The sequence below is a fragment of the Mus caroli genome, chromosome 7 (genome assembly GCF_900094665.2).
Source record: "Mus caroli chromosome 7, CAROLI_EIJ_v1.1, whole genome shotgun sequence".
Classification (NCBI taxonomy): Eukaryota; Metazoa; Chordata; class Mammalia; order Rodentia; family Muridae; genus Mus; species Mus caroli.
This window is the reverse complement of record NC_034576.1, coordinates 142238180-142265325: the sequence shown is the minus strand read 5'-3', so window position 1 is coordinate 142265325 and position 27146 is coordinate 142238180. Positions and strand designations below refer to the sequence as shown.

The 27146-nt window shown below is 45.7% G+C and overlaps 2 protein-coding genes across 2 annotated transcripts in view; both read right to left on the bottom strand.

Moving 5' to 3' along the window:
* The window catches only part of LOC110298463 (scavenger receptor cysteine-rich domain-containing protein SCART1-like), an 83324-nt gene that overhangs the window by 45322 nt on the left and 10856 nt on the right, over window positions 1-27146 (bottom strand). The gene's annotated exons all lie outside the window — the stretch shown is intronic.
* On the bottom strand, window positions 13454-14460 carry LOC110299497 (olfactory receptor 287). The gene has a single exon (XM_021169209.2). It carries the CDS (start codon window positions 14458-14460, stop codon window positions 13507-13509), a length of 954 nt encoding a protein of 317 aa, XP_021024868.1. The 3' UTR covers window positions 13454-13506.

The window sequence follows — 27146 nt, the reverse complement described above, 5'->3', positions numbered from 1 at the left end:
AGGCCATTAGCACTTCACGTTGCTATACTACCATTCCATCCATAGCTGCGTGGAGCCTCTTCTTCCTGATCTACAGAATAACAGTGACGCCTGTGGCCTTAAGGTAAATGTCATGTACATGAAAGTTACTATGGGTGGCAAGCAGTCATGTAAGCATCAGGTAGGAGCCGTGTGACAGACAGCCTGCCTGGGCTGTTGTCATTCAGCTCTGACAACTTAATCTTGGTTGCACATTGCTCAGATAATGCTTACTATGGTCTGGTTTCCACTCTCCACGTGTAAAGCAAGGATGATACTAGCATCAATTCAGAGGACACATGGGGATACAATAGGCAAATACCATAGATCAAGCCACCAAGTATGTTCTGTGTGAAAGCAGTCTGCAGAAGGGTCGAGATGCTGATGTGCAACTTGTCTTTTTCTGATATTTGAAAGCATGCTAGGTTTGGAGAGAAGATGTATTTATTACAAGAAAATGAGTGATCAAGGAGTGAGGTGGCCGGGCGTGGTGGCACATGCCTTTAATCCCAGCACTTGGGAGGCAGAGGCAGGCGGATTTCTGAGTTCGAGGCCAGCCTGGTCTACAAAGTGAGTTCCAGGACAGCCAGGGCTATACAGAGAAACCCTGTCTTGAAAAACCAAAAAAAAAAAAAAAAAAAGGAGTGAGGTGGCCAACACAGGGTGTTTGGGCTCATATCCTGCCACCTAAGGGGCCTTTTAGCTATGAGGCTGACACCACTCAAAATGCATAGCTGAAGACTGGGCATTGCTGAGAGGCCACAGCACTTATGGGCAATTGGTTCCAGCTCTTCAGTCCTTGAAGTGGCACTGGGGGTGTCACAGTTCAGCCTCCAGCTATGATCCATCACATGACCCAAGACCAGCTTTCTTGAGTCTCTAAATTTTGAGTCCTCTTCCACCAGATTCTGTCCCTAAAGCATGTTCCTGACCAACAGGAAGTCCACAGATGTGCCTCAAGGAGAGGCTCAGAGTATCAAGTGTTTCCATTTGCCACTTGCAAAGTTCTTCCCTTGCCATTCATGTAGACCCCAACCTCTCCATGAGAAGAGACAGTCAGGCTGGCTAGATTCAGGGGCCAAAATAACCTGAAAAGCAGGAAGGAGAAAGACTCCAGTGGATAGCAGCCAATTCTGCCCTATAGGTGCCCAGTAAGACCAGAGCTATCAGGATGTGGCCAAGTGGCCCTGTGGTGGCCTATGGCCTGTGAGGGGAAACAGGAGGATTTTATCTTACGTGATTGCAATGGCATCTTTACACCATCCTAGTTCTTATTAATATATTATTACATGTGATAAGACTTACTCCATGGGGTGTATGGTGTGTTGAACTCTAACCACTGTGTAAAATAGTGCTAGCACTGTAGTCAGATCAGGATTGCCCTTGGTCCTAACTGCTTCTTCCAGGTGGGCACCCAGTTTCCTCTACCCACAAGCTCTGTCCTGCTTTCCCCCTGCCCCCTGCCATCTTCCTCCTCACATACAAAGAGACTGACATGTTTCATTCAACAGGCTGTTTGCATCTCGCCTATATGGTGAACAACACCCTCACAGGCTGAGGGCTGTAGACTAAATTTGGCTTGCAGCTCTGATGACTAATATGATAATCAACCCATCTGTTGCTCTATGATATAAACACTGCACTCCATTAACACGCATATATAATATTGTTAGTTAAAATACAATCTTAGGGCTAGAGAGATAGCTCAATGGTTAAGAACACTGACTGCTCTTCCAAGTCTTGAGTTCAATTCCCAGCAGCCACACGGTGCCTCACAAGCCTGTAATGGGATCTGATGCCCTCTTCTGGTGTGTCTGAAGACAGCTACAAGGTACTCATATACATAAAATAAATAAATAAATCTAAAATACAACCTTAAAACAAGCTCAGCATCTTTGCATAGAAGAATAAAGAGCTTCATTTTTCCTGAGTAAATAAATACCTGGCTGTGGAGTTGCTGGGTCACATTAAGTTTGTGTTTAAATTTGTCTGTGAGACATTTCCATGCTGTATTTCCAAAGTCAACCACTAGGGGTAGAGCTAGTTTACACCCAGCTCTCCTAAGGACTGGAAGTCTTATCTATCCATCACAAAGTGGAGTGTATAAGCTGATATCTGCACAACACATGTAAGTAGGGACTTCTCTCGTTGCCTGTGAGGAGCTATGGTACTTGTCTGACCCAGTACTCTGGCACCTATGACTCAGGACCCCTTCATATTGAAAGCCTCAGCCCAGAGCTGGACTCATCAGCCTGCTCCCCACAAAGGCTCACATGCACAGCAACATTTAAAAAAAAAAAAAAAGTTAATGTAGGTGTGAATCATAGCAACAGGGATCACGACAGCAGATGAGAGAGCACAGATTAAAGGGAGCTTGTGCCAGAAAAAAAATGTTTTTATATAAAAGACTGTGTATAAATCAGGTGCACAGTATCCCCACAGCAAGCATGCGCAGAATAGCACTCCGGATAACTATTTACATTATCAGCTGTAGCTGAATGCACACAGCCCAATGGCTCTCAGACACAGCTAACATGTACGTCATATAATAATGATCAATGTGTTATTTATAATAGCTGAATAATGGAAGCAATGCTCCTAGTCCAGTGGCTTAGTGTGGGCTGCCTATGCAACAGATACACTCAGCAATGAGAGGTGGTGAGCCATCCACCAGGACATCATGGAGAGAACCTACAGACCATACAGAGGCAGGCAAGGAGACGAACTGGCAGCTTGGCATGCCAGTTCTCAATGGGGTGCTGTGCACATGCTCGGTTTATGAAAAGTTCTCAAATCATACCTTTACAAGTTGGGCAATTTTCTGAGTGTATGGTGCACTTCATAAAAAATTTTATACATCTAGAAAAGGCATGCGATTCCTTTGCAATACAGGCTGAAAAAAAAAAAAAAAAAAAAGCAGAGATGGCTGAAAATACCCAACATCCCAAAGAGTAGCCCTTCCCATGGCTTGGCTATGTCCAGAAAAGACCAGCTTCCAGGCACACGGGGAATGTTTTATTCGGTGACAGACAGGAAACTCCAGGTATGCAACAGGCAAGTCCCATGATGCACGGCGGGTGCTTAGCCAGGACGCCCTGGCTCGCCGTCGTCGTCTGAATGCCCCTCTCGTGGGCAGCATTTTGAGAGACGGAATCTCCACATGAGTGAGTTCATCTCAAGCTGCCTTTTTCCCTTCAGGAGGGCCTTTCACCTAATACATAATTGCTTGTTTAAAATTAATTAGCTGCTCTGAAATAATTAATTCCTCGGTGAATTTGAAGCATTATTAATTGGGATAGTTTTCACCATCCATGGATTTTTTTTTTCCTAACAAGCCCGAACCACCAATTTCCTGATGGACCCAGAGTCAGGCAAGGTGGCCCCATGGCTGCTCAGCCTCCCACAGCCCCTCCTACCTTCTTTTTAATGGAGCCCCAGGGAAAGCCACAGGAAATCCCGTGGCTCTTAAAACTTCTCACAGAAGTTGACTGGGATCTTTGCACACTGCAAATCTGATTGGGTACCAAGAGGTTTGTTCACTTATTCCCCAGTTGCCTAAAGACTATGAACTTTTTATCAGAAACAAAGCTCAACGTAAAATAATAATAATAATTAAAAACAGCATTCCTCACACAGGACTGCCAGTCCCTTGGGTAGAGCTGGTTAAGAAAGAGTGCAGGTTCCCCCACTGAGCTGTGTGGGTGAATGAACGCAGGTACCTGGGAACTGAGCCACCATCACCAGCTCCCTCGAGGTGAACTACTGCCACCTGCTGCCTACCCAGGCCTATTAGCTGCAACAGCAGGAGTGCTGAGGTTCCCTGGCAGAAAAGTCAGGTAGATTTAGGTGTGGCTGGAGCCAGGGGAGGGTGTCTCCAAGCAATACGCCCCCCAACAGAAGGCTCTCAACAAGCACTTAGAGTAGATGAGCCCTCGACCAGTGGCACCTTTGTGCCTTTTCAGACAGCCTCATGAGAAAAATGTCCCCTCAACAAATGCCTACTTGGGAGCTGAAGGGGTTTGCAGCCCCAGAGGAGGAACAACAATATGAACTAACCAGTACCTCCAGAGCTTCCAGGGACTAAACCACCAACCAAAAAGCACACATGGAAGGAATCATGACTCCAGCTGTATATATGTAGCAGAGGATGGCCTAGTCGGGCATCAATGGGAGGAGAGGCCCTTGGTCCTGTGAAGGCTCTATGCCCCAGTGTAGGGGAATGCCAGGGCCAGGAAGCAGGAGTGGGTGGGTTGGGGAGCAGGGGTAGGGGATAGGAGGAGGGGATCTTTGGAGGGAAAAACAGGAAAGGGGATAACATTTGAAATGTAAATAAAGAAAATATCTAATAACAATAAATGTCTACTCGGAAAGTGTCTCCTCAAAGATTGACCCTGAGCAAGTGTCACCTCACTGGGTGTGTGATCAGCTAATGTCTTTTGCTAGGGAACCCTTAACAAGCACCCCCTTGGCGGGGGTGACCCTGAGCAGGAGTCCCTTAGCAGGTGTCCCTTCAATAGGTACCTCTTCTAATGTGCCTTTTGTCCCATAAACCACTCGGGGAGTAAACTGCAACCTATCACTGGCCTTGTGGGCTAAGGAGAACCCTCACTGGGTAGCAGAGAAAATGGTAAGGGCTAAAGTCTATAAAAGAGGCCAGGAAGCAGGAGCAGCCAGCAGATGGCCAAGTGTATCTCAACGCCCAGTCACCTGGGACTTCAGTAGCTTACATTTCCAGCTGCACAGGGAAACTGGAAACGGCCAGCAGGCTCCTGGAGTCTACAGGAGTCCTTACCATCTGCAATGTGTGAAGCACCCATAGCCTCCCAGCTGGGTCCCCCAGCATCTGCCCATGTCCTAACTGATACACCACGCATCCCAGATGCTCAAGGCCATGAAGGTTCTTGTGCATGGACTATGCTTTGATCTGATTGAGAAGGTTTCATTATGAAGAACAGTCTCAATGCTGCAGAATTATGAAGAACGGTGTTGCCTTAGGTTAGGGACCACAACTATTTCAGGAGTAATAATAATTTTGTTATCTTTTCGACACATGCCCTTGATTCTGGGCTCCCTGTGGAGATAAGCTTTATCACTTATCAGTGTTGCTTAAGACTGAGGGGAGGAGTGTTCACATCTATTGTTCACAATTTACTGAAGCATGGGCTCAAGGGGTCTGTGATGGCACTTTCTCCACTATGACTAATGGCATCCAGAAGGGTATATTCGGCAGGGCCCATGTCAATAAGATCTTGCCCCTGGCATCCTGGAGTCAGCAGGTCCTATGCCTTTCTCTGTCACCCTGGCTTATTTTCCAAGTAACATCTGACCCTGATTCTGTTCCTTCAAACTCACCCTTCAAATCTCTGCTAAAGTAAGTGTCCTGGCTAGATGTGGTGGTACAGACCTGAAATCCTGGCTACTCCACAGACCAAGCATAAAGGTTGTAAATTTAATGTTTGTCTTGATTACAGAGAAAGTTCAAAGCCAGAGTGGGCAACTTAGGGGGAAAAAAGGAAGAAAGAAAGAGAGAGAGAGAGAGAAAGAAAGAAAGAAAGAAAGAAAGAAAGAAAGAAAGAAAGAAAGAAAGAAAGAAAGGAAGAAATCCTTGCCTCGAAATAATAATTTAAATAAATTAGGAAGGCTAGAGATATCGTGATAAGTAATTAGAAATGCTTGCTGCTCTTTCAAAGGGATGAAATTTAGTTCCCAGCACCCACAGTAGGCAGCTCACAAGTGTCTTTAACTTCAGATCCAGACCCAACATTCTTCTGGCCTCCTCTGGCACCCACACATACATGGACATTCACACACACATACAAGTGGAGCAGGGAGAATAACCACAGATGCATAAATAAAAAGATAACATTTTAAATAAATGACTGAACTTAAGGATCTGGGAACCATGAGACATCGCAAGACAAAGATCTTCAGGGACCTTAAGTAATGGCACATGAGAGCATCAACAATTTGCAGAGAGAAGATGGACCAGCAAGATATGAGCAGGGGTGGCAGAGAGGGACCTCCTATGAAAATCAGAACAAAATAGAACAGCATGTGTGTATAAAAAGCACCTATTACTTTGTGAGATGACTTAATTTCAATTTAGGAGATGAATATGTACCTTAGTGGTGCGTGTGGAAAGTCATGGTCTCAGTCACAGTTCAAGGAGTTGACCTGCAGGTCAACTCCAAAATCCTCCACAGTCACTTGTAAGGCCATTGTCAAAAGGACTAACTCAGTTCACCATATGGTGAGGTTCTTCAGAAGCTGAAGCCATGGGGGTCTAAGTCAGAGAGCACCAGGCCAGGAATCTAAGTTGGAGTCTAAGTTGTTACAATACCAGAAAACAGTAACTTGGAGAAAAGAAACCAGAAAAGAAAAGACTCTGGAAGGTAGGTCATTCTCTTCTTAGGTAACCTGCGGATACAATGTTGAAACCTTGGCTCTCCCCTTCAACTCACTGTGGAACTTTAAAGAACAGAAGGCAGAGGTTAACATCTGCTTTCATGACTTCAGGAAATATCTAGGATCCAAGCTGTTTACCCTAAGAGTTGAAGGTGTGCCCAGCAGGCCAGAGAAGGTGAGACACAACCAGACCCCACACAGTGGCTTCCTACTTCCTCCTTTGAGTTAACACTATTCTGCTCCAGACATAGCTGTATGTAGATTTTGGTTAGCATTGATTGTTGCATGCTACATGTCCACAGCCAGGCAGATCACCCTGACTGACCTGAGCAGGAACCACAAAACTAAGCAACCCAAAGCACCATATCCCAGGAAAGAAAAGTGTCCAAAGGAAAGATGGACACTAACCTGATGGAACACTCCTATATCCAAAAATAAAGAAAACACATGAACAAAGATGGAAAATTTAACATTTAATATGAATTCTGATCTGTTCCATTGTTTTATTTTGAGACAAGTTCTGCATATATAGCCCAGGCTAGCCTGGAACTCATGACAATACTCTTGCTTCAGCCCATCCAAGGGATTACAGAACTACACCTTACTCTGTGAATTCTTAACTATGAGTGTGTTCTGTATCTCAATGGGAACAAAAGCACATTCTCAAACTGATTCATGAGCTTTCATTCCACACATCCATGACAACACACAGACAGGAACCTAGAGCCAGAACCACTGAATTGGAGCAATAGTCACCTACCTCCTTAACCTGGCACACATAGGGTTATTGAAGTGTTTATTGACTGAGTAATTGACTGAATACCTCCATAACACTAATTAGAGCAAGGACAGAGCCCCAGCTCATAAATAAAATTGGACTAGAGCACACAGCATTTTTATATCTCATAATTAGTGCTTGTTCAAGCTAATCGTACATAGACCTTAGGAGAGCAGGTAGCCTACCAACAGTACCCTTGTAGACTAAGAACTGCCAAGAAATATGTGAGATCAAGATGAAGACTATGGCACACTTGAAGGAAATGATGCTAGAGTAACAGATGTAGATGAACAGCATTCAGAGTCTGGGTTCAGCAGGAAGAACCCTGGGGAAAAACTAAAGTAGACCTGCAGCCTCAAAGATTTAACCCTCAATGAGTGAGTGGGTAGATGGGTGGATGAATGAAGGACAGATGGATAGATAAAGATAGGTAGATAAGTAGACGATAGATAATAGATGATAGATTATAGATAGATGATAGATAAGTAGATAGGTAAGTATATGATAAATAGATAATAGACAGACAGATAGATAGATAGATAGATAGATAGATAGATAGATAGATAGATAGATAGATAGATAGATAGATAGATAGATAGATAGATAGATAGGTGGAAGAGTGGGTAGGTGGATGCATAATGGATGAGGAGGCTGGTGGATGGATGGGTGTGTAAATGGGTAAGTGGGTGAGTGAATGAGTTTATAGATTGTTTGGTTGGTAGAAAGATGGATAGGTTGGTGAATGTTGGGAGCTATTAAGACAACTCTTAATCTCTGAATTGGGCCTCTCCCCCTAAGAAGAAAAGGGGGTCAAAAGAGGGCCACCGACACACCGATTCCGAGAATGTTCCAGCCCTACCGATTCCGAGAAAGTTCCAGCCCTAAGCCATCGCAGATGTCCTGACCACACCCTGATACCACCAAGTTCCTGCTTCCCCGTGTAGCTGCCAAAAGAAAGAATTTCTATTGCCCCCCTCCCATAAGTACTTCTCCTTTTGCTTGTATTATCCTACCCCTCCCACTGATAAGTATCTGTACTTCCCCTTTTGCTTGTGCATTTAAGCCTTGGGTCTTTCTCAAAATACGGGGCTTTGATACATTCCAGAACGGTTTCCGTGTCGTTATTCGCACAAGGCCCTCATCTCTCTCTAACCCCCATTTGGTTCTTAGGAGGAGGTCCCCTCGTGACCCTTGAATAACTGGACCTGCTGGACGGGTCAGGTGAATAGATGAATGATAAATGGATAGACAGATGAATGGATACGTGAGTGAATGGATAGATAGGTGGACAGATGGACAATGGATGGATGAATGAGTAGATAGATGGGTATGTGGGATTACAAACAGAGAAATAGGTAAATGGATGGGAGGCTGGGTGGGCAGCTGGCTTATTGAGCTGGAGGATGGTTGGATGACAGTGTTGGTGGTTAACACAGGGAAGAACTGCTGACCTGTTCTCAGGATCCTCAGTCTAGGAAGTGTTAATACTGGCAAATAAACATGGGTATTTTCTAGGAGGGTACAACGTTCTAGCAATCTGTGGTTGCATTTTTATGAGTGAATAAGGAAATATCTAGAAACCATCTAAACATATACTAAACCACTAACATGCATAGACATGCATGCTTTAATCACAAGGCAAACCAACAGGCTTTCTCAAATTCTTTCAAATTTCACATGTTCACTGAAAACATTGTATCGATCAATTTTTTGAAATTAAGGAATCCAATCAGGCTCCTTCGTGAATTCTGTCAAACATGTTGAAGCCATACAGTTCTCCACAGTCTGTCTAAGGAGAGTGGGCGGCATTTCCTGAGTCACTGTGCTTGGCAAGCATCACCCTAGCACTTAACCCTGGCAAGGACATTGTGAGAGAGTACTACAGGTGACCATCTCCCATGGGCGCAGACACAAAAATTCCTAACAGAATATTGACATATTTTGCTCATTTCCAAACATAAGCATGTCCTGGACATATTATATTGAGGTCTAATAGTCCTCACAGTTAATATTAATCAGAAATAAAAATTAAGTGGTAACAAGTGGTTAAAAATTGTACATAGTGTGGCTGGGTGTGGTGGTGTGTACACCTTTGAACCCAGCACTTGGGAGTCAGAAGTTGGTGTATTTCTGTAAGTTTAGGGCTAGCCAGGGCTACATAGTTAGACCTTCTCTTGAAAAAATTAAAACATAAAACTATATGTAGGTGTGAATGAATGAATGAGTGAAGACCAACCAGTGGAGATCAGTCAATGAAAACCATCCATCACTATGTAGCTTTCCTGTTGTCATGGAGATGTGGCTCCTACTGGACTAGAACAACACAGCTATCAGCTTTCTTCTTTGTCCTGGTTGGATTTTTTTTCTCAACCTGGCAAAGATAGGGTTATATTGCCACTCTGCACCTCTTTTTCCTGACTGTAATAATAAAGAACCTAGCCCAGAAAAAAAAAAAAAAGGAGGAACTCAAACCGAGACAACACCTTCATCCAGATTGCCTACAAGCAAAACAGTAAGAAGTTTTATTGATTAAAGATTGATGTGGGAGAGCCCAGTCCACATGGGTGATGTCACCAATGGACAAGTGGTCCTGGGGTGAATAAGGAAGCAAATGGAGCTGGTGTGGAAGGACAATCCAATAAGCAACACTGCTCAGTAGCTTCTACTTCAGTTCCTGTCTCCAGTTCCCTGCACCGAGTTCCTGCCCTGCACTCCTCTGATGATTGACTGACTGTGATGTGGAACTTCAAGTCACTCCAATAAATCTGATGTGGGTGGGGCGTGTGTGTGTGTGTGTGTGTGTGTGTGTGTGTGTGCACGTGCTACATCCACTCTAGTCGTGACAAGCGTGACAGGCCCCGAAAACCTGGGCACTGTCCCGAGGCGAACAGTTCATGAAAACTTAGTCTCCTGGAATCGTGGCATCCTGTATAAAGAATGCTCCAATGTCCTTGCTTTAGTTGGTAAATGGATCTGTGTGCTTTCCCTTAATATTGCTTTATTACAAGTGCTCCTAAGGATTGATATTTTGACATATAGCTAAATTAGATTCTAGGCAGTCCTTGATCCAACCTTGGGCATGGATAGCTAAGTCACTGCCCCACACAGGAATTTACCACTATCTAGGAAGAAGGAAGTTTGTGATCTAAGAAGGAACCAGAGTAGATACTTAGAACTATAGATAGCTGAGTTACACCCATACACAAACAAGTATTTACAATGGCCTAGGGGGGAGGGGGACTATACAATAGACTAGAGTAGGAACTATGGCAAGGGCACGAAGCCCTTGCCCCTGGCTTCTAAGATTAAGTGGACCTTAGATGGAGCGTTTTTGATCCCAGTTGTTAACATTGAATTTTACCCCAGTTTTGGTTCCCGCCAGTTCTTCCATGTTTGCCTTCCTCTGTTTTGTGTAAGAATACAGTAACCTCTTTGTACCTTGCCAGTATGTCACCCAACTTCCCTATTTTCTTCTGTATAAAAAGCTTGATGCTCAATTTGACAAATTACATTCAGATCCAGCACACTCTCTCATGTCTGTGTCTGTCTGTCAATTCCCACCAACTCTATGCCCATCTGTCCGAACCCCTATTCCCACGGGTTGAGGGGAGCCGATTAGGCCCGGTCCGTGGCACGCGTGCGCATGTGCATGAGTGCTCATGTGTGAATATAGTCATTGTATCTGCTCTGTTTCTTTACACAGCCCTGACTAATATATTCATCCTATGGAGAAAAATCAGTCACTAGAAAACAATACAAGGCTTTCCCTTTTAGCATTCAATAATCATCTAATTTCTAAACCTAAGAAATAAATTCTGCTTCAAAATGCTGAGTTTCCAGAGAAGCTAACTTTCTTGGTTGGAAAAGGTGAAGTCCAGGAAAAACAGACCTACAGATGCCAAGGGACTCTGGACTCCTGAGAACTTGGCGTTCTGAGGACACTGCAGGGCCCATTTAACACTCTGAGCACTGCACTGCATAGTCTCCTGTCACGGCTCACAAAACTCTGGGACATTAACAGGGTTGAGGGGTACTAGGTGGCCTCTGTTGGGCTAAGCCCAAAGATGGGAACCTCCACCCAAGGCTACATCCAAAGTAAGTACCTTGACCCAAAGTAAGGTGGCCAAGGAGGCATTGATTGCATTCTCTCTCTCTCTCTCTCTCTCTCTCTCTCTCTCTCTCTCTCTCTCTCTCTCACACACACACACACACACACACACACACACAATTACCTATTCTGTCTCTCTTTCTCAGGGCCACCCAATAATGGCCATAATTTTCAGGGAGAGGATTGGTGAAGAAGCCCATGAAAGTAGTGTCATTTCAGAAGGACAGGAGAGCGTGACTAAGGGGGTCCCTGAGTGCTGTCCCTGCTATATGGCCTCAGATGGATCAGTGGGGGCTCTCAGAGAGTCTGGCTAGCCAGCAGCACAGAGGCTGTTGCACAGCAAAGCACAGATACTGAATACAACACCCCTCATCCCTGACGCTACCTGTATCCCCCAGGAGTACTGGGGCCCACAAAACCACATAGGTGTAGTGTGTTACTGACTTCTCCATCAAACAGGAGTGGTTGAACTCAGTGCACTTTAATTCACCATTTGAAAAGTAACCACAAAAACAGAGTATGCAAGTTCCAGCAGCAGAGACGGCTGAGTGTACAAATTCAGTTCGATGTGCAAGCCTGAGGGTCAGTGCTTCCTCTGGCTCCAGACCTTGGGAGAAGAGGAATTCTAGGTGGGTGGCATCTTCACCTGTGTCCCATCCCAGGTAGGGGTCACTGCAGGGAGGAGCTTCTATGTCCTACGTGGGATTCCACTCTGGAAGACGGTAAAGAGAAAAGTCAGAGTGGATCATCTAGGCCTCAGACATCGGTTGGACAGAATAGAGAAGCCACAGAGGTTAGGACACAGGAGCCAGGAAAGTGTGAAAACAGTCAGCCCGTGGTTAGACCCAGACGTGGTATTTGCAAGGATATGGAGGCCATGTCTCAACTTGGACAAGAGACACTCTGGCAACAATTCTCAAAAAGCCCAAAGTGCAAACTCTCTCAGAGCCACGGGGGCCTCTCCAAATCCTGACAGCCAACCACTGATTCTCAATATGGGCCACCTAAGGAGTCCAGTTTCTCTGGGGGCCCCGGGGACTGAGAGATCAGGGTGGACACAGGCACACAGGACACAGGACACTAAGGGAACAATCTGCGCTCTGTGGTATGTAGCTCAGTCAGCTGAGCACGTGTTCAGCATTCACGAAGCCCTGGCTTCCATCCCCAGAACCACAAAACGTAGCATCAATGCCATTTGGGAGGTAGAGGCAGGAGGATCACATGCTCAAGGTCACTCTCAGTTACATACAAAGTTTGAAACCAGCCTGAGACGCGTGACTCAGTGTCTCTAAATAGACAGACAGGCAGGCAGGCAGACAGACGGACCAATCTGAACTGCTTTATCTACTAAATTATAAAACAATATTAGTGGCATTTTTCTGGCACTTTGGACACATAGACCTAAGCACTTTGGACACACCAAGTCATTAATACTCCCCAGGTTTCCTTGAGACGGTACTGTCATGGTTACGTTTATGGATGAAGAAACAGGTTCAGTGTAGTGATGCTCTGTTTACCCCCAGGAGAATTACCTGAGAACTAACCTGGCCCTTCCTAATTCCAACCAGAATCTGAGGCCACACAGGCATCCAGGGCCCCTGCTCCCTCTGATCCCTTCCTGTACCTCCACTCCCTACAGTCAAAGACCCAGAAAGGTAGGAAATGCAGTAGATACACCTTGAAACCCTAGTGCAAGCCCAGCAAGCCCTTGCAGGACCTCAGCTTCCTCTGAGCCTTCTGTGCTTGTTTGCTTGCTTGCTTGCTTGCTTGTTTATTGTTTTCCACCATGATTATCCTCTGTGAGCATGGACTCCTGATGGCCTGGCATGTCCTTCCTGGAGATTCCAGGTATGGCTTGGTGACATCCATAGGGTGATGAAGAGCCTATTAGGCCAACGCACAGGAGTCTGGCCAGAACTGGTGCACAGCTTCTGGTATTTATATTGGAGGTTGGGTGGGACCTCCTAGGGACTCATAATCCTGTTTCCCTTCTAGTATCTTCCTGGAACTGGGGGCTGGAACAGCAAGCACTCCTGAACAAAGCCATAAACATATAAACTAGGATAGATGTCCCTCTAAGCTCTGTAGAGAGAAGGGTGCTGATCACTGACTGACACTGGTCCAAACTGGCCCACAGGCCAGCCAATGCCAGTCCTGCAGAGCAGCCTCTGACAGGAGATGCACACAGGCCCGTGGCTCACTTCCCCTTCATTGTCCTGCGCAGAGCCTCCTTCACATCCTTGTTCCTCAGGGTATATATGAAAGGGTTCAAGACGGGTGTGACAATGGTATTGAGCACTGTGACGGCTTTGGTGAGGTCCAAGGAGCTCTCTACTGAGGTCCTCACGTGCAAGAAGATAGTAGAGCCATACCAAATAAGCACCACAGTGAGGTGGGAAGAGCAGGTAGAGAAGGCGCGGTGCCGGCCCTGGGCAGAGGGAATCTTGATGATGGTCGTGATGATGTAGGCATAGGAGACTAGTGTGATACCACAGGAGCCCAGAATGACACAGAAGGCAATACCAAAAGACACTAGCTCTACCACCTGCGTGTCCGTGCAGGAAAGCACTATCCAGGGCGAAATGTCACAGAAGAAGTGGTTGATGACACGTGAGCCGCAGAAGGAGAGGCGGGCAATGAGGGCAGCAGGAACTGTGATGGCAGAAAAGCCACACAGCCAGGATCCCAGGGCCAACCGTGTCGCCAGCCCAGGTGTCATGATGCCACCGTAGCGCAGTGGCAAGCAGATGGCCAGGTATCGGTCATAAGCCATCACAGCCAGCAGGAAGTACTCGGTACAGCCCAGAGAAAAGACAAAGTACATCTGTGTGGCACAGCCAGCCAAGGAGATGACTCCACCCGGGGGAGCAAACGTGGCCAGGGTCTTGGGCACGCAGGCTGTGGTGAACCAGATCTCCAGGAAGGAGAGGTTGCAGAGGAAGAAGTACATGGGTGTCTGTAGGCATCTGTGGGCACCCACCAGGGAGATGATGGCCAGGTTTCCAGCTACTGTAAGCAGATACATGACCAGGAAAAGCAGGAAGAGCCCGATGCGCATGCTCCTTGGCCCCGGGAAGCCCAGCAAGATGAATGGTCCTGGTGTGGACAGGTTCTGGCCAGTACTCCAAGCCATTAAGTATTTTGAGGACATGGACTACCAAGCTGCCAAAAAGGGGGCTCAGCAAGTAAGGGGAATGGCCCTTTTCTGTTCTTCGTGGAGTCTACTCACCTTGTCCTACCATCCCAGGTCCCACACAAGCCCAGTTCCCCTTGGGAGTACCTGGATAGACAGCATCAACCATGCCCGTGCTTGTAGGAAGTCATCAGCATGCCATCTACCCACTGCCTGTCACCTAGGGGAGGAGGGAACTACAGTGTTTGTCTCCTGGCAGAGAGAGGTCCTTATTCCAGAATCAGAGAGCCTAGAAAAAGACAAGAACTATCGGATCTCCACAAGTGAAATTATGAGTGCCTTGCTCTTCAGCATTTTTGCCCAGCACCCAGACGAGGCTCCTGTAGAACACTCCTATTGCACCATGGAAATGCCCCACACAAAAAGAGATACATTCAGGTGTAACAGCCATAGGTCTCCTCCTCCTCTTCTTTTTCTCCTTCTCCTCTAGCTCCTCTTTGACTCAGGCTCTAACCCTAGTTGAAAAAGAAATGAGGCAGATTTCCTGAAATGTGTATTTAAAAAGCTGTCAATCTGAGCTTGTGAATTGGCTCACTAAGCAGAGGCACTTGCTGCTAAGCCTGACGACCTGAGTTGAATCACCAGGACTCACATGGTGGAAAGAGAAAAGTGACTCATGAAAAGATGCACACACTCGCACACACAAATACACACACATACACACCACACATATACCACATACACACACACTACATGCACATACCACAAACAACCATAAACACACAACACACACACAACACACACATAACACACACACACTGCACACACAACACACAAACATACCACACACACAACACACACATACCACACACATACACACTGCACACACAACACACAAACAAACCACACACACAACACACACACAACACATATACACACCACATATACACCATACACACACACACCACATACACACTACACACATCACACACTCTTACACACCACTTAATGGATACATATTGATAAATAAATCATTTTGAGCTGTCACTCTTACTCCTTCTAACCAGAGGCCGATGGGTGGGGCCTGGAAGCTACAGGGTGCATGAATGTGTTGGTGGGTGAGAGGGGTGTTTAATGGGTTCTGCAACCCAAGAAGCCCAGGGTTTCAGCACACTCCCCCAACCCCTTCTCAGAGCCAGCAGCTCTGGGCTGACCAGGAAGAAGTCAGGTGACCCTCTGGCACTTCCTGCCATGCCTCCCTTTTCCCAGCCATGCACAAATGCACATACTACACACAACAAGCACTTGAGCTGCCACTGAACCACCATGCCCCACCTCCTGGACCACCATGCTCCACATCCCGGTACTTACCCTCTTCCTGAACACAAAACCAACAGTCCCTCGCCCAGAAGACCTGAAGGTGCCTTGGGGGAGTTGGCTGTAGTCCCTTCCCCAGATCCACAGCAGCCCTACATAGCTGCTTTTAATCTGCATAGTAAGTCTGCAACCAAAACACAATGTACCTCCTGTTCCAGATACTTGCTATAGAGAAGAAGTTCCCAGCAGCCTCCCTGGCCATCACCTCTGCAAGTCCATGGTTACCTCCATCATACCAGTGACATCTGACCTGCTCAGGGAGGCAGTCTTAACTACATGGCACTGTCATCTACCCTCAGCTCAAACTTAGACAAGCTAGCTTCTTATTTAGAAAAATAGTTTCATGGTTGCCAAACAATGCAAGGGCCGCAAAGAGAAAGAAGAAGCCGCCAAGTCCTGTTTTACGTGGAAGGTTACACTCTCAAGTGTGACGTTTGAGGACAGCCTCCTGCTTCTTTCTATACCCTACACACAGTGTTGCATTTCCTGCCCACCCAGAGCCATGTGTGGATGAGGGAGGTTGCTTACCTGTGTGTGAAGGACACCCAGACATCAGAGTCACTTCAGTCATCATGCCACACAACTGCACCTGGCATGTGTCCCCTGATGCTCAGAAGACAAGCTTGAAGTTGGAGATTGTGGTCCCCAGCCAGAGCGGGGTCTATCACCCTACTGCATATGAAACTTGATGGGTCCAGAGGCGATAGACTACCCATATGCCCAAAGGTGGCCTGGCTTCTCAGAGGTCAGGGATAAGCCTACAAGGATGAGAACTCCCTTGTCCAAGTTATCACAGGGACAGCCTCAGTCCCCGTTGAAGCGAGGGATGCAGACTACCTTCCCAGGTCTTCAACATGCTCCCCTAAGCAGCCAGGAAGCCAGAAGGTCAGCATTAGCAACACCAAACTCTCTGGGCAGGGATACGCCCAGGCCAAGCGCACAGAGAGCAGCCACAAGCCTGGCTGACCTCTGGCTTGCACTGGGGTTTCCTGTGAGCTCAACCCTGCTGCTCCTGTCCTACAGTCACAAGTCAGCCTGGACATTTAAGGAGCAGTTCAATTCCAACAGCAGATTTGGACTACAGAGGAAGATACGGGCATGCACTTCCTCCTTGGAATGTGAGGATCTCCTTTCAGCAGACTGGCCCCAGGTCCACAAAACTACCCTGATCAAACTACCCTGGCTGTGGTCACTGGGGAGTGACCACTAATAGCCCCACCCAGGTCAGACCTGGTACCTGAAGGATCATGAAAGGGGATGCCTGCTCTGGTCCTTGGGATCCAGCCTGGTTTCAAACAGCAGCCACAGAGGTCCTCCAGGGCAGAGGCCTGGAGGCAGTGTCTCCACCAAGCTCTTTCTGCAGTCAGCCATGTAGTGACCAGAACCCACTTGCACCCTGAGGCTGCTGTGTTCCTCTCTAGCCCACAAGCATCTGATGAGGTGGCAGATGTCTCCACCTGCCTGTGAGAGCCAGGCCAGCCCTGGGCCTGGCAGGAACAGCTTCGTGCACTTGGTTATTTATGCCTCTCCCTGTTCTGGGTCTGTGAGGACACTTTTGCCAATTATGTAGCTGGCAACAGCCAGGCCCTGGGGACTTAGAGGATCCCTGAGGGTAGACCTTCTGTCCCTGGGCTACACCACACTTCTCACCCTTATTGACTTTCTCCTGGCACTGAAATCCAGGCCAGGTGCCCACACACCTGTGGAGCAGCAGCCTGGCATATGCACCATCATATGGGATGCAGTTTATCTACCCACCAGATGCTGGGTGCCACTGGAGGATTTCCTGTGCCTCAGTTTCCCTCTATGTAAGTAGGACATTGATATCCTGCATACCCAGGCAAGTTGGGAAACAAACTATGAGCTGTCGCTATTCTAGCACTCCTACAGCCTTCTGGAAAGAGCTGCTGCAACACATACCAATCCAGACTGGGTTTGCCTGGTCCATCCTGAGGCTACTCCTCTGAGGGAGGCTACCTCTGCTCATGTGGACAGGAAAAAGTTGTGATCCAGGCAAGGAGCTGCCACTGATGACCATGCAGTGTGGGTCATGGCTCAACTCTGAGCTCTGTGAGCATCAACACTGAGAACTGCCCCCACCCACCGGCCCATACCTCTGAAACTCTCTTGGGTACCAGGAAGCAGCATGAGGCTTACAGCCACAGAGTGTATGGAGCTGGTCACATGGGACCTAGGCATCAGTGGCAGAGAATAAGCAACATGGAATGGGGCCCCAGAGGTAGGACAAATGCCCCTGCCACCCTCAGTCCATTGCTTCCCTACAGCTTTGGGATCCCAGGACAGGGAGTGCTTGGCAGCTGTTCAGGAAATACATAGACCTCAATGGGCCACAATCAAGAGTCACACTGCCCTGGGGATGTAGCCTCCACACAAGACCCTGGATGCCCTAATAGGTAGCTCATTAAAAATGTTGCAAAATCTCTCCAAGGCCCCATCAATTGGCAACTGCTACAGGTGCTGCCTGGTCTGAGGAGACACGGGGCTGCCTTCTGCTAGGCTGGGCACGCTGCCTCCCACTACGATGACACGGATACCTCAAGGATGAAGAAGGAAGGTTTCTCAGCACAGAGTACTTGGAAGTCTGGATGTTGCTTCCACGTGGCCTAGGTTTTTCTCCCACGTGAACTTTCAGGATTTGCATTCTATGCACACTCTAAGTTGCTTTCTCATTTAGCATGAAGCACCCAGCATTCACAGAAAGTGGCTTAAGGACACCTCAGCTGTGGGAAACTCTGACTTTCCTAGCTCTGATTGGTGCTCTTACACATTCCCTCAGATGGTTGGAGCATTTAGAATTAAGTCTCTAGCTCTCCATTAACATAGCTATTCTCATGCAGGGAGAAGCTGGGAGACAATGAGCCTGGCACTCTTAGGCCCTACTCTTGGAATTCCATTTTCTATAAAACAGGTGGAAATCTTCCCCAAATCTCAGCCCCAGGGCTAAGTAACAGGACACCAAGTGCGTCTATGATGTACTAGCTTGGCTTTTACAAAGAACAGTACATAACACTATAGATAAATGTTCTTTAATGGTGAAAGAGGTGGGGGGTCGGGGGGTTGGAGGAGCTAGGGGATAAATACATCTGTCACAGGCATTAGAACAAGGCCTGTCCTGAACCCATCCCAACTTCCACAATAAGGTAGCAGGAATACGTCCATTTTAGAGCTAAGAACCATGTCTGTGAGCTGTAGGCCTCCCACCCAGCTTACAAATGGCTCCTGAGTGGTAGCCTCAGGAGTGGAGTCAGCTGGCTTGCATAATTTCATGCTATGGTTGGGGGCCACCACAACAGGAGGAACTGTATTAACAGTTCACAGCATTAGGAACATTGAGAACCACTGCCCTGCAGGAAGAGCCTCTCTTCTGATCTAACATCCAGACTACATAAAAACAAGCGACCCAAATAGGATTGACCCATCTAAAAATGAGCAAAAGACTTAAAACCAGACATCTCTCCTGAAGGAAAGGAGGACACAGAGGGAGGCTGGTCAGCCCTGTGGAAGGAAGGGCAAGGCCTGGCCAGCCTCTCTCTGGCACTGTACTCTGTGTCCTACTTTGCTTCCTAAAGTAAACAACATGACCATAGCAACTTGAGGAAGAAAGGCTTTATTAGGCTCAGAGGTCACAGTTCATCATCCACAGAAGCTAAGGCAGAAACCAGCAGGCCGGAACTGAAGCAGAAGCCATGGAGGAATCCTGCTTACTGGCTTCCTTCCAGGCTCACCTTCAGCTAGCTTACCATTTTTTTTCTTTTTTTTATTTGTTCTTTGACAGCTCCATATATATGTATGTGAATATGTATCTTATATAAATATGAATATGTATGGGTATATGCGTGTGTATTGTATATGATGTATGTGTATTATATTATATATGATGTATATGTCTATTGTATATGATGTATATGTGTAATGTATCTTGGTCATATCCATCCCCAAGTCACTCTCCCAGCATGCATTCCCTCCACCTCTATTCCTTCTTCCGTTTCTCACTTCTTATTAGTCCTTTGAGAATATCAAACACTATATTTTAGTCATATTTGTCCCTGAGTCATCCACTTTTCCCAGAGTCATCCTTCCTTTCCTCTCCACCCACTTGTGTGCCCTCTTTTATTCCTTTTAATCCATCATGTATAGTTGGTGCTACCCATATGCTCTCTGTGTTTGGCCATCCACTGGTCAACTTTACAGAGGCCACACCCTTAAAGAAAGCTTATTCCTCCTCTCCAGCAGATGCCAAGTGCCAATAGCTTCTTAGCTAGGGCAGGACTTCATATTCACCTCCTTTCTCCATGCTGAGGTTTTATCTGGTTTGAGCTTGTCAGGTCTTGCACATCCTGTCACAGCTGCTATGAGTTCATATGTGTAACTGCCCTGATATGTCTGGAAGACACTGCTTCCTTGTAGCTATTCACCACCTCTGACTCTTACAATAGTTCTTTCTCCTCTTCTGAAATGATCACTAAACTTTGGGAGGAGGGAGTGGGTGGTGATTTAAATAAGACTGGCCTCATAGGCCTCTGTGTTTGAATCCTTGGTCTTCAGTAGGTGGAACTGTTTGGGAAGGATTAGGAGGTGTGGCCTTGTTACAGAGGATGAGTCACTAGGTTGGACTTTGATGTTTCAAAGGCCCATACCATTCCCAGTTAACTCTTTCTGCCTCTTACTTGCAGATAAGCTGTAAATTCTCAGCTACTGCTCCAGTACTATGCCTGCCTGCCTGCCTGCTGCCATGCTGCCAACCATGATAGTCAAGAACTCATCCTCTGAACAGCAAATCCCCAATGAACTCTTTCAGTTGCCTTGGTCATGATGTCTCTTCACAGCAACAAAAAAGTAAGACAGGGTATGATGTAGATGTCTCATTCAGTGCTGAACATTCCACAGTCTCATTATTCTCTGAACCTTAACCAGTGATGGGTCTCTGTGTTGTCATCTATTTCAAAAAGAAGCTTTCCTCATGAGTGCTGAAAGATGAATTAATGTATGGGTATAAAGATAAATCATCAGGAGTCGGTTTAATACTATGCACATTTATCAGAATAAAGCAGTAGGTTCTCCACAGGGCTTACAATTTGTTTACTCAAAGGTTCTTGGATACAGTCCAGACCCACAGTGAGCTGGACCATCCTACATCAATCATCAACCAAGAAAATGCTCCCACAGGCCATCTAACTTAGGCAAGTCTTCTATTGAGGTTCTCGCTTCCCGGTTGTCAAGGTGACAAGTAAAGCTTTTTACCCCTTGTGAGTGGCAGTTCTCCAAGCAGAGTGTTTGTATAGACAGCACCCAGATAGTTTGAATTCCACTGAAATTGTAGGCAAATGGGATGGCAAGGTTAAAAAAAAATCAAAAAACAACAAAAAAAACCCACAGTGGCACTGGATCTTCATCCTTTGTCCTTTTTAACAGACACTGGTTACTGGCCTCTGTAACTGGTCTGGTAAGTACACCTGCCACAGACCTTCTTTTTCCTGTGCCTGCGTAAGAACGAGTCTCTCGAGCGGATAGGCAAAGAGTCAGATGGCGACAGACAGAATCAAGCACACAAGAGAGGTGTTGAATCTGAATGTAATTTTCTGGTAAAACATGAAACTATTATATTACAGCGAATTATCAGGAGCTACAAATCACAAGTAAGACAAGGTACACTGAAATTTACCAGATACAACAGAAAAGAATTTGCAAGAACTAGTTAAATGTTTACATTAGGGATAACAAGCCCTGCCTGGGAGAAGCCTAATGCCAGGCAGGAATTTCACACTTTAGAGTTTATAGCACCAGGGGGTTTAACTCTTGACAGGCTTCAAGAGTAATGTAGTGTCACTGACCCCGAAATTCTCTAGGCCTTGTTAAATTTTATCTAGTCTGGAGACTATCTTACTTATCAGGATAGTATATTAACTCACTCCTGACATGGAATGTAACCTGTAGTAAAGATTTCTANCTCAGTGAGACTTTTAGTCTTCTTTACGCAGATAGCTGGATTAATGGCTAGTGTTTTTTATTGTTTTATAGCAGTGCTTAATTAGTTACTGAATAGGTTAAGCTCCTTGCTGTTATCTGGGATCTTAGAACACTGGGAAAGGCTTTAGCTATGTTAGAATTCAATCTTAAAAGGCATTACAATAAGGTAATACTAAATAGAGTGCACGTGAATCCATACAACAGACTAGCGGTGAGTGGAGGATTGATATTATGATTTATAAAAATTAGGGGAGAAAGATGCCAGACCTCAGGAAGAGAGTTCCCTTTGAAACCCACTGCTTCATCAGTCAGCTTCCCAGCTTTCGCTATGTCAAACTGACTCAACCAAAGTACGTGACATACACCTTTAACTACTATGCAAGGAGCTAAAAGGAAGCTGGGCTTGATGGTTACGTCTGGCAATGGTTAGTTCAGTGACCTATAAGAAGATTTCAAACAAGCAGATGAAGGAAGGAAAGAAGTTGGTACAGGATGTGAATGAAAAAGTCACATGGATGAAAAGAACTACAACAAGGAAAAGGAGAATCTGAAAAACAACAACAACAACAACAAAAATCAGGCCGGGCATGCATGGCGTTACAAGCTTGAATCCCAGCACTTGAGAGGCAGAGGCAAGTGGGTCTCTGTGATTTCAGGCCAGTCTGATCTACACAACAAGTTCCAAGACAGGCAGGGTTCTGGAATCTAACAGAAATGTTAAAATGATGAAAAGCCCCACCCAGTAAGTCAGTGTGGAAAGCAATGCCAGTAGACCACATCAAGCAAAAGAAAGAGCACTGAAGACTGAGGGGAAAGCTAAAGAAATACTATACTCAGATGAATGACAAAGGAAAATAATAGCACCAGTGAAATGGCTCAGAAGGTAAGGGAACCTGTCACCAAGCCAGATTGCCTGAGTTCAATTCCAGGAGACCACATGGTGGAAGGAGAGAATTAACGCCCACAAGTTGTCCTCTGACCTCCAAAGTGCTGTGATATGCACGTGCGCGCGCGCGCGCACGCACACACACACACACACACACACACACACACACACTAAAAAATAAAATGTAATCTAAAATTTTTAAGAAATAAATAAGCATAACCATAGCTTTCAGGAACTCTAAGACATGCTCAAGAAACCAAACCTAAAACTCCCTGGGCTGCTGAGGAAGTAAAATACAAGCTAAATATGAACTAGGAATGCAACTGAATGCTCAGAGTGCTTTCCTAGCATGGATAGAGCCAGGGTCCAACCTCCAACCCCACGTAAATGTATAATGACCCTTGCCTGTAACCCCCGGTTTGGAAGATAGAAGCAGGAGGAAAAGTTCAAGGTCGTTTTCCTAAGTTGTGAGAGTTCAAGACCCATGTTGGAATCATGAGACCATGTCAAGAAGAAGGAGGAAGAGGAGGACAGGGGAGAAGGAGAAAGAAAAGAAGGAAGAGGAGGAAGAGGAAGAAACAACAACAGCAGCAGCAGCCAGGCGGTGGTGATGCACAACTTCAATCCCAGCACTCAGAAGGCAGAGGAGGGAGAATCTTTGTGAGTTCAAGCCTAGCCTGGTCTACAAAGTGAGTTCCAAGACAGCCAGGGCAGTTACATAGAGAAACTCTGTCTTGAAAAAATAAAAATTAATAATAATAATAATAATACTTGGCATAGAAACTTACTCATAGAATTTTCCAAAATTTAGGTTACAACACAGACATTCAAATATTGGAGACATTTTGAACCCCAAATAGATACGACTAATAAGAACTCTCTATGTCATAGTTAAAATGCTAAGACTACAAAAGAAATAGTATGGAAAACTTCAAGAAAATGCCAACTCACAAAGGCAAGCCTATCAGGAAAATATCAGACACTGAAGCAGAAATTCTAAAAGTTAAGAGAGAATGGATGCATAGCGCTCAAACCCTGAGTGTTAGTGTCTGCTAACATGAATTACACTGTTCAGCAAAGTAATCCATTTGTTTGTTTGTTGAGACAGAGTCTCATTTTGTATCTTTGGCTGTCCTGGGACTCTGTAGACCAGGATAATCTTGACCTCACAGATATCTGCTCGCCTCAGCCTCCCAAATGCTGGGATTAAAGGTGTGCCCCACCACCACCACCACCCAGTAATGTGACCACTTTTAAGAAATGCAGAAGTAAAAACTTTCTAATAAAAGCACAGACTAAAACAATCCATGACCAATATGCTGCTAACAAGAATGAATATTCATAGATGATGGGTGGAATATTCTCCAGATGTCTCCTATGGCCTTCCAATCTGTGGTGCAATTTAATTATGTGCTTTCTTTCTTTATTGATTTTTTTTCCCCAAGAGATCTATCAACTGATGATAGTGGTATATTGAAGCCACTTAACTATTATTGTATCATGGACTATTTTGTCCCTTTAGGTACAATAAGACTCAATTTATAAAACTATGAGCACTGGGTATTCCAATATTCAGAGAGCAGTATTTGTTTTATCTTCTTGAAGGATTTCTCCATGTATTAATATGTAGTAGTGTTCTTTAGCTCTGAGTTTTCCCTGAATTCTATTTTTACAGGCTTGAACCCAGCTGCTTCTGCTTATTTGGGGATCTTGGTTGCCTGGCATAGAATTCTCCATCCTTTTGCATTCAGTCTAGGTGATCTTTGCCAGGGAGAATGAAATCCACCCCACATTCCCTCCCCCACCCTGTTTCCTCTTCTGTTCCCCCCACTTTTCCCTCCCTACTTTATGTGCTTTTTAAATATCCACTGAGTCCATTTAATGCTATCTGTGTGCACCTGGCTGTAGGACAGTCACCGGAGCATAGGTAGTCCCTCCGAGACTGCAGCACTGAAGAAAATTGACTCTCTTTCCCCAGCAGCAGTCACAAGGATGACTTTCATGAGCCCCTCCCCCATCCGTGCAGAGATTTTCTGCAGATATTGTGTGACAGACTTTTCCTAGGGAGAAGCCCACAACACCGATGTCTACTTACTTGAGAAAGTGAACCCATGAGAGACCAAAGTCCAACTTGATGAACCAATGGATTTTACTGAGATAACTTATAGGAATATGGCTGAGTGGTTAGTTACAGGAACAGAAACTACTTAAGGACAGCTGCATCACCTAAGCCCATCTCAACATGAGTGAAAGCCCACAAAAACACTAGAAGTGTGGACCACTCTGAACAGCCTACAAGTAGCTCAATAGGCTGGAGAGTATCCTTTTCAAGTAGCCCACTTGGTCTGAACCTCTTCCAGGTAGAATAGCTAGTTTTTCTTTCTTCTAGGCAGTTCAGCTTGTCTCTGCTGCTTTCACATTGTTCTCTTGGTCTCTACTTCTAGGCTGTCTGTTTTGTCTAAGAATCTTCAGTTTAGTTTGTCTGAGTCTCTCAGTAGTCTTTTCTGTTTATATAATCTTGGAGAAGGAGGGGACTAGAAAAATCTGGTCAGTTTCAGGGACTTCCTGAGGCTACTTGAATTGTTCACTTCCTGTGTTAATGAAGTTAATTATAGTGTGGAATGTTTCAACAGATGCTTCCTCAACTATGCTGTGATTTTTGGCTGGCTTGATCTTATGCAGGTCTTATGCATATAGACCAAAACACTGTAAAATCAGACATACAACTGCACTGCCATGTCTAGCAAATACTGTTCCCCTACAGAGGTCTACTACCTCTAGCTCTTGTAATGGTTTCTGCTTCCTCTTCCTACATGATCCTTGAAATTTGGAGGAAGGGTATGATATAGATATCCCATTTACAGATAGGCACTCCAGTCTCTTGTTCTCTGAACAACAATCAACTATGAGTCTCTTCATTGTTTGCCATCAAACCCCTCTTTTGGTGGGCTGTTCTCCCATCCCTTGGAGACAACCCAGCAGTTCATGCCCTAAATAAGTTTTACCTTTTGGCCTCAGCTCAGCTCACATGACCTTGTCCTCTTGTTATGCTTCACCCAATGCATGCACACACCCAAAAGTGCACACACCAACAATAATAACAGTAATAGTAACGATAAAGTAAAGCATGATGAACAGAAGCCAGAGATAGTTCTCTTCTCATCACTTGCCAGAGTAAACAGAACTGAAGCCCAAGGCAGAAGCAGTGTCCTGGAAGTAAGGAGTCAAGGCCTAACTGAGAAAGGGAGTGTGGGACACCTCTGCAGTGAAGGAAGTTGGGTGTCAGTTCCATCATATACCTTTGTCAATATTCAGTTCCAAGGCAATGTTCATCTCCAGTGTCATAAACATGATGGCTGTTTTCAATGTCAGCTTGACACAAATTAGAACCATCTGAGTAGAGAGCATCACTTCAGAAGCTGTTCTGTTTGCCTTGTCTGACAGAGGAAGGCCCACTCCAGTGGTAAGTGCCACCTTCTGGCAGCAGCCCAGATGAACAGGGTGGGGCAGAAAAAGATCACCTTCTTGCCTGTCACTTGCTCGTTCTTCCCTCTTGCCACAAGTTGTCTGCCCTGTCGCTGCAGGTTTCTTGACTGAGAGAAGAGCCAGTATGTCCAATCTGTCATCATGGAGTAAGGATCAGAGGCTCTGTAGGAACCTTTTGAGCTTCCAGCACCAAATTAGGACTACTAAGGCACCCTGCCTTGTAGAACAACTAACTACTGGTTTACACACACACACACAAACACTTACACAGTGAGAGGCAGCTATTGCAGGACTGCTCTGACTGCTGAGGGCTACCAGCAGAAACTAACTTCTCAGCTTTCAAGTGTGATCAGTTATTGTTACTATCTTTAAGTTGACTTATGATATATAAATATATACATATTCACTCCTTGGTCCTGTTCCTCTAGAGAACCTTGACTAAATAGTCAACTTCACTTAGAACCACCTAGAAGACAAGCCTCTAAGTGTGTTTTTCCAAGGAAGTTTAACTGAGAGGAGAAGACGCACCCCCAATGTAGGTGGCCCCATCCCATGGGCTCTGGTTACAAATTAAATCGAAGGGGAAACAGGAGAAAGCGGGTGAGCTTCCTTGCCTGTGCCAATGTCCAAGCTGTTCCTGCCATTGTGACTCCCCTCCATAATGGACTACATCCCTGTGAACAGCCAGAAGAGACTCTTCCCTCAAGTTTTGTTTTGTCAGATATTTGATCCTTGAAACAAGAAAAATAAATTAAAAAAAAAAAAAAAAAGCTGGGCGGTGGTGGCACACTTTAATCCCAGCACTTGGGAGGCAGAGGCAAGTGGAGTTCTGAGTTCGAGGCTAGCCTGGTCTACAAAGTGAGTTCCAGGACAGCCAAGGCTATACAGAGAAACCCTGTCTCGAAAAACAAAACAAAAAAAAACAAAAACAAAAACAAAAAAAAACAAGAGAAAGAAAGAAAGGAAG

Excerpts from the sequence above, each read along its gene's own strand:
- LOC110299497 (XM_021169209.2), bottom strand. The coding sequence starts at position 14,460 with ATGTCCTCAAAATACTTAATGGCTTGGAGTACTGGCCAGAACCTGTCC.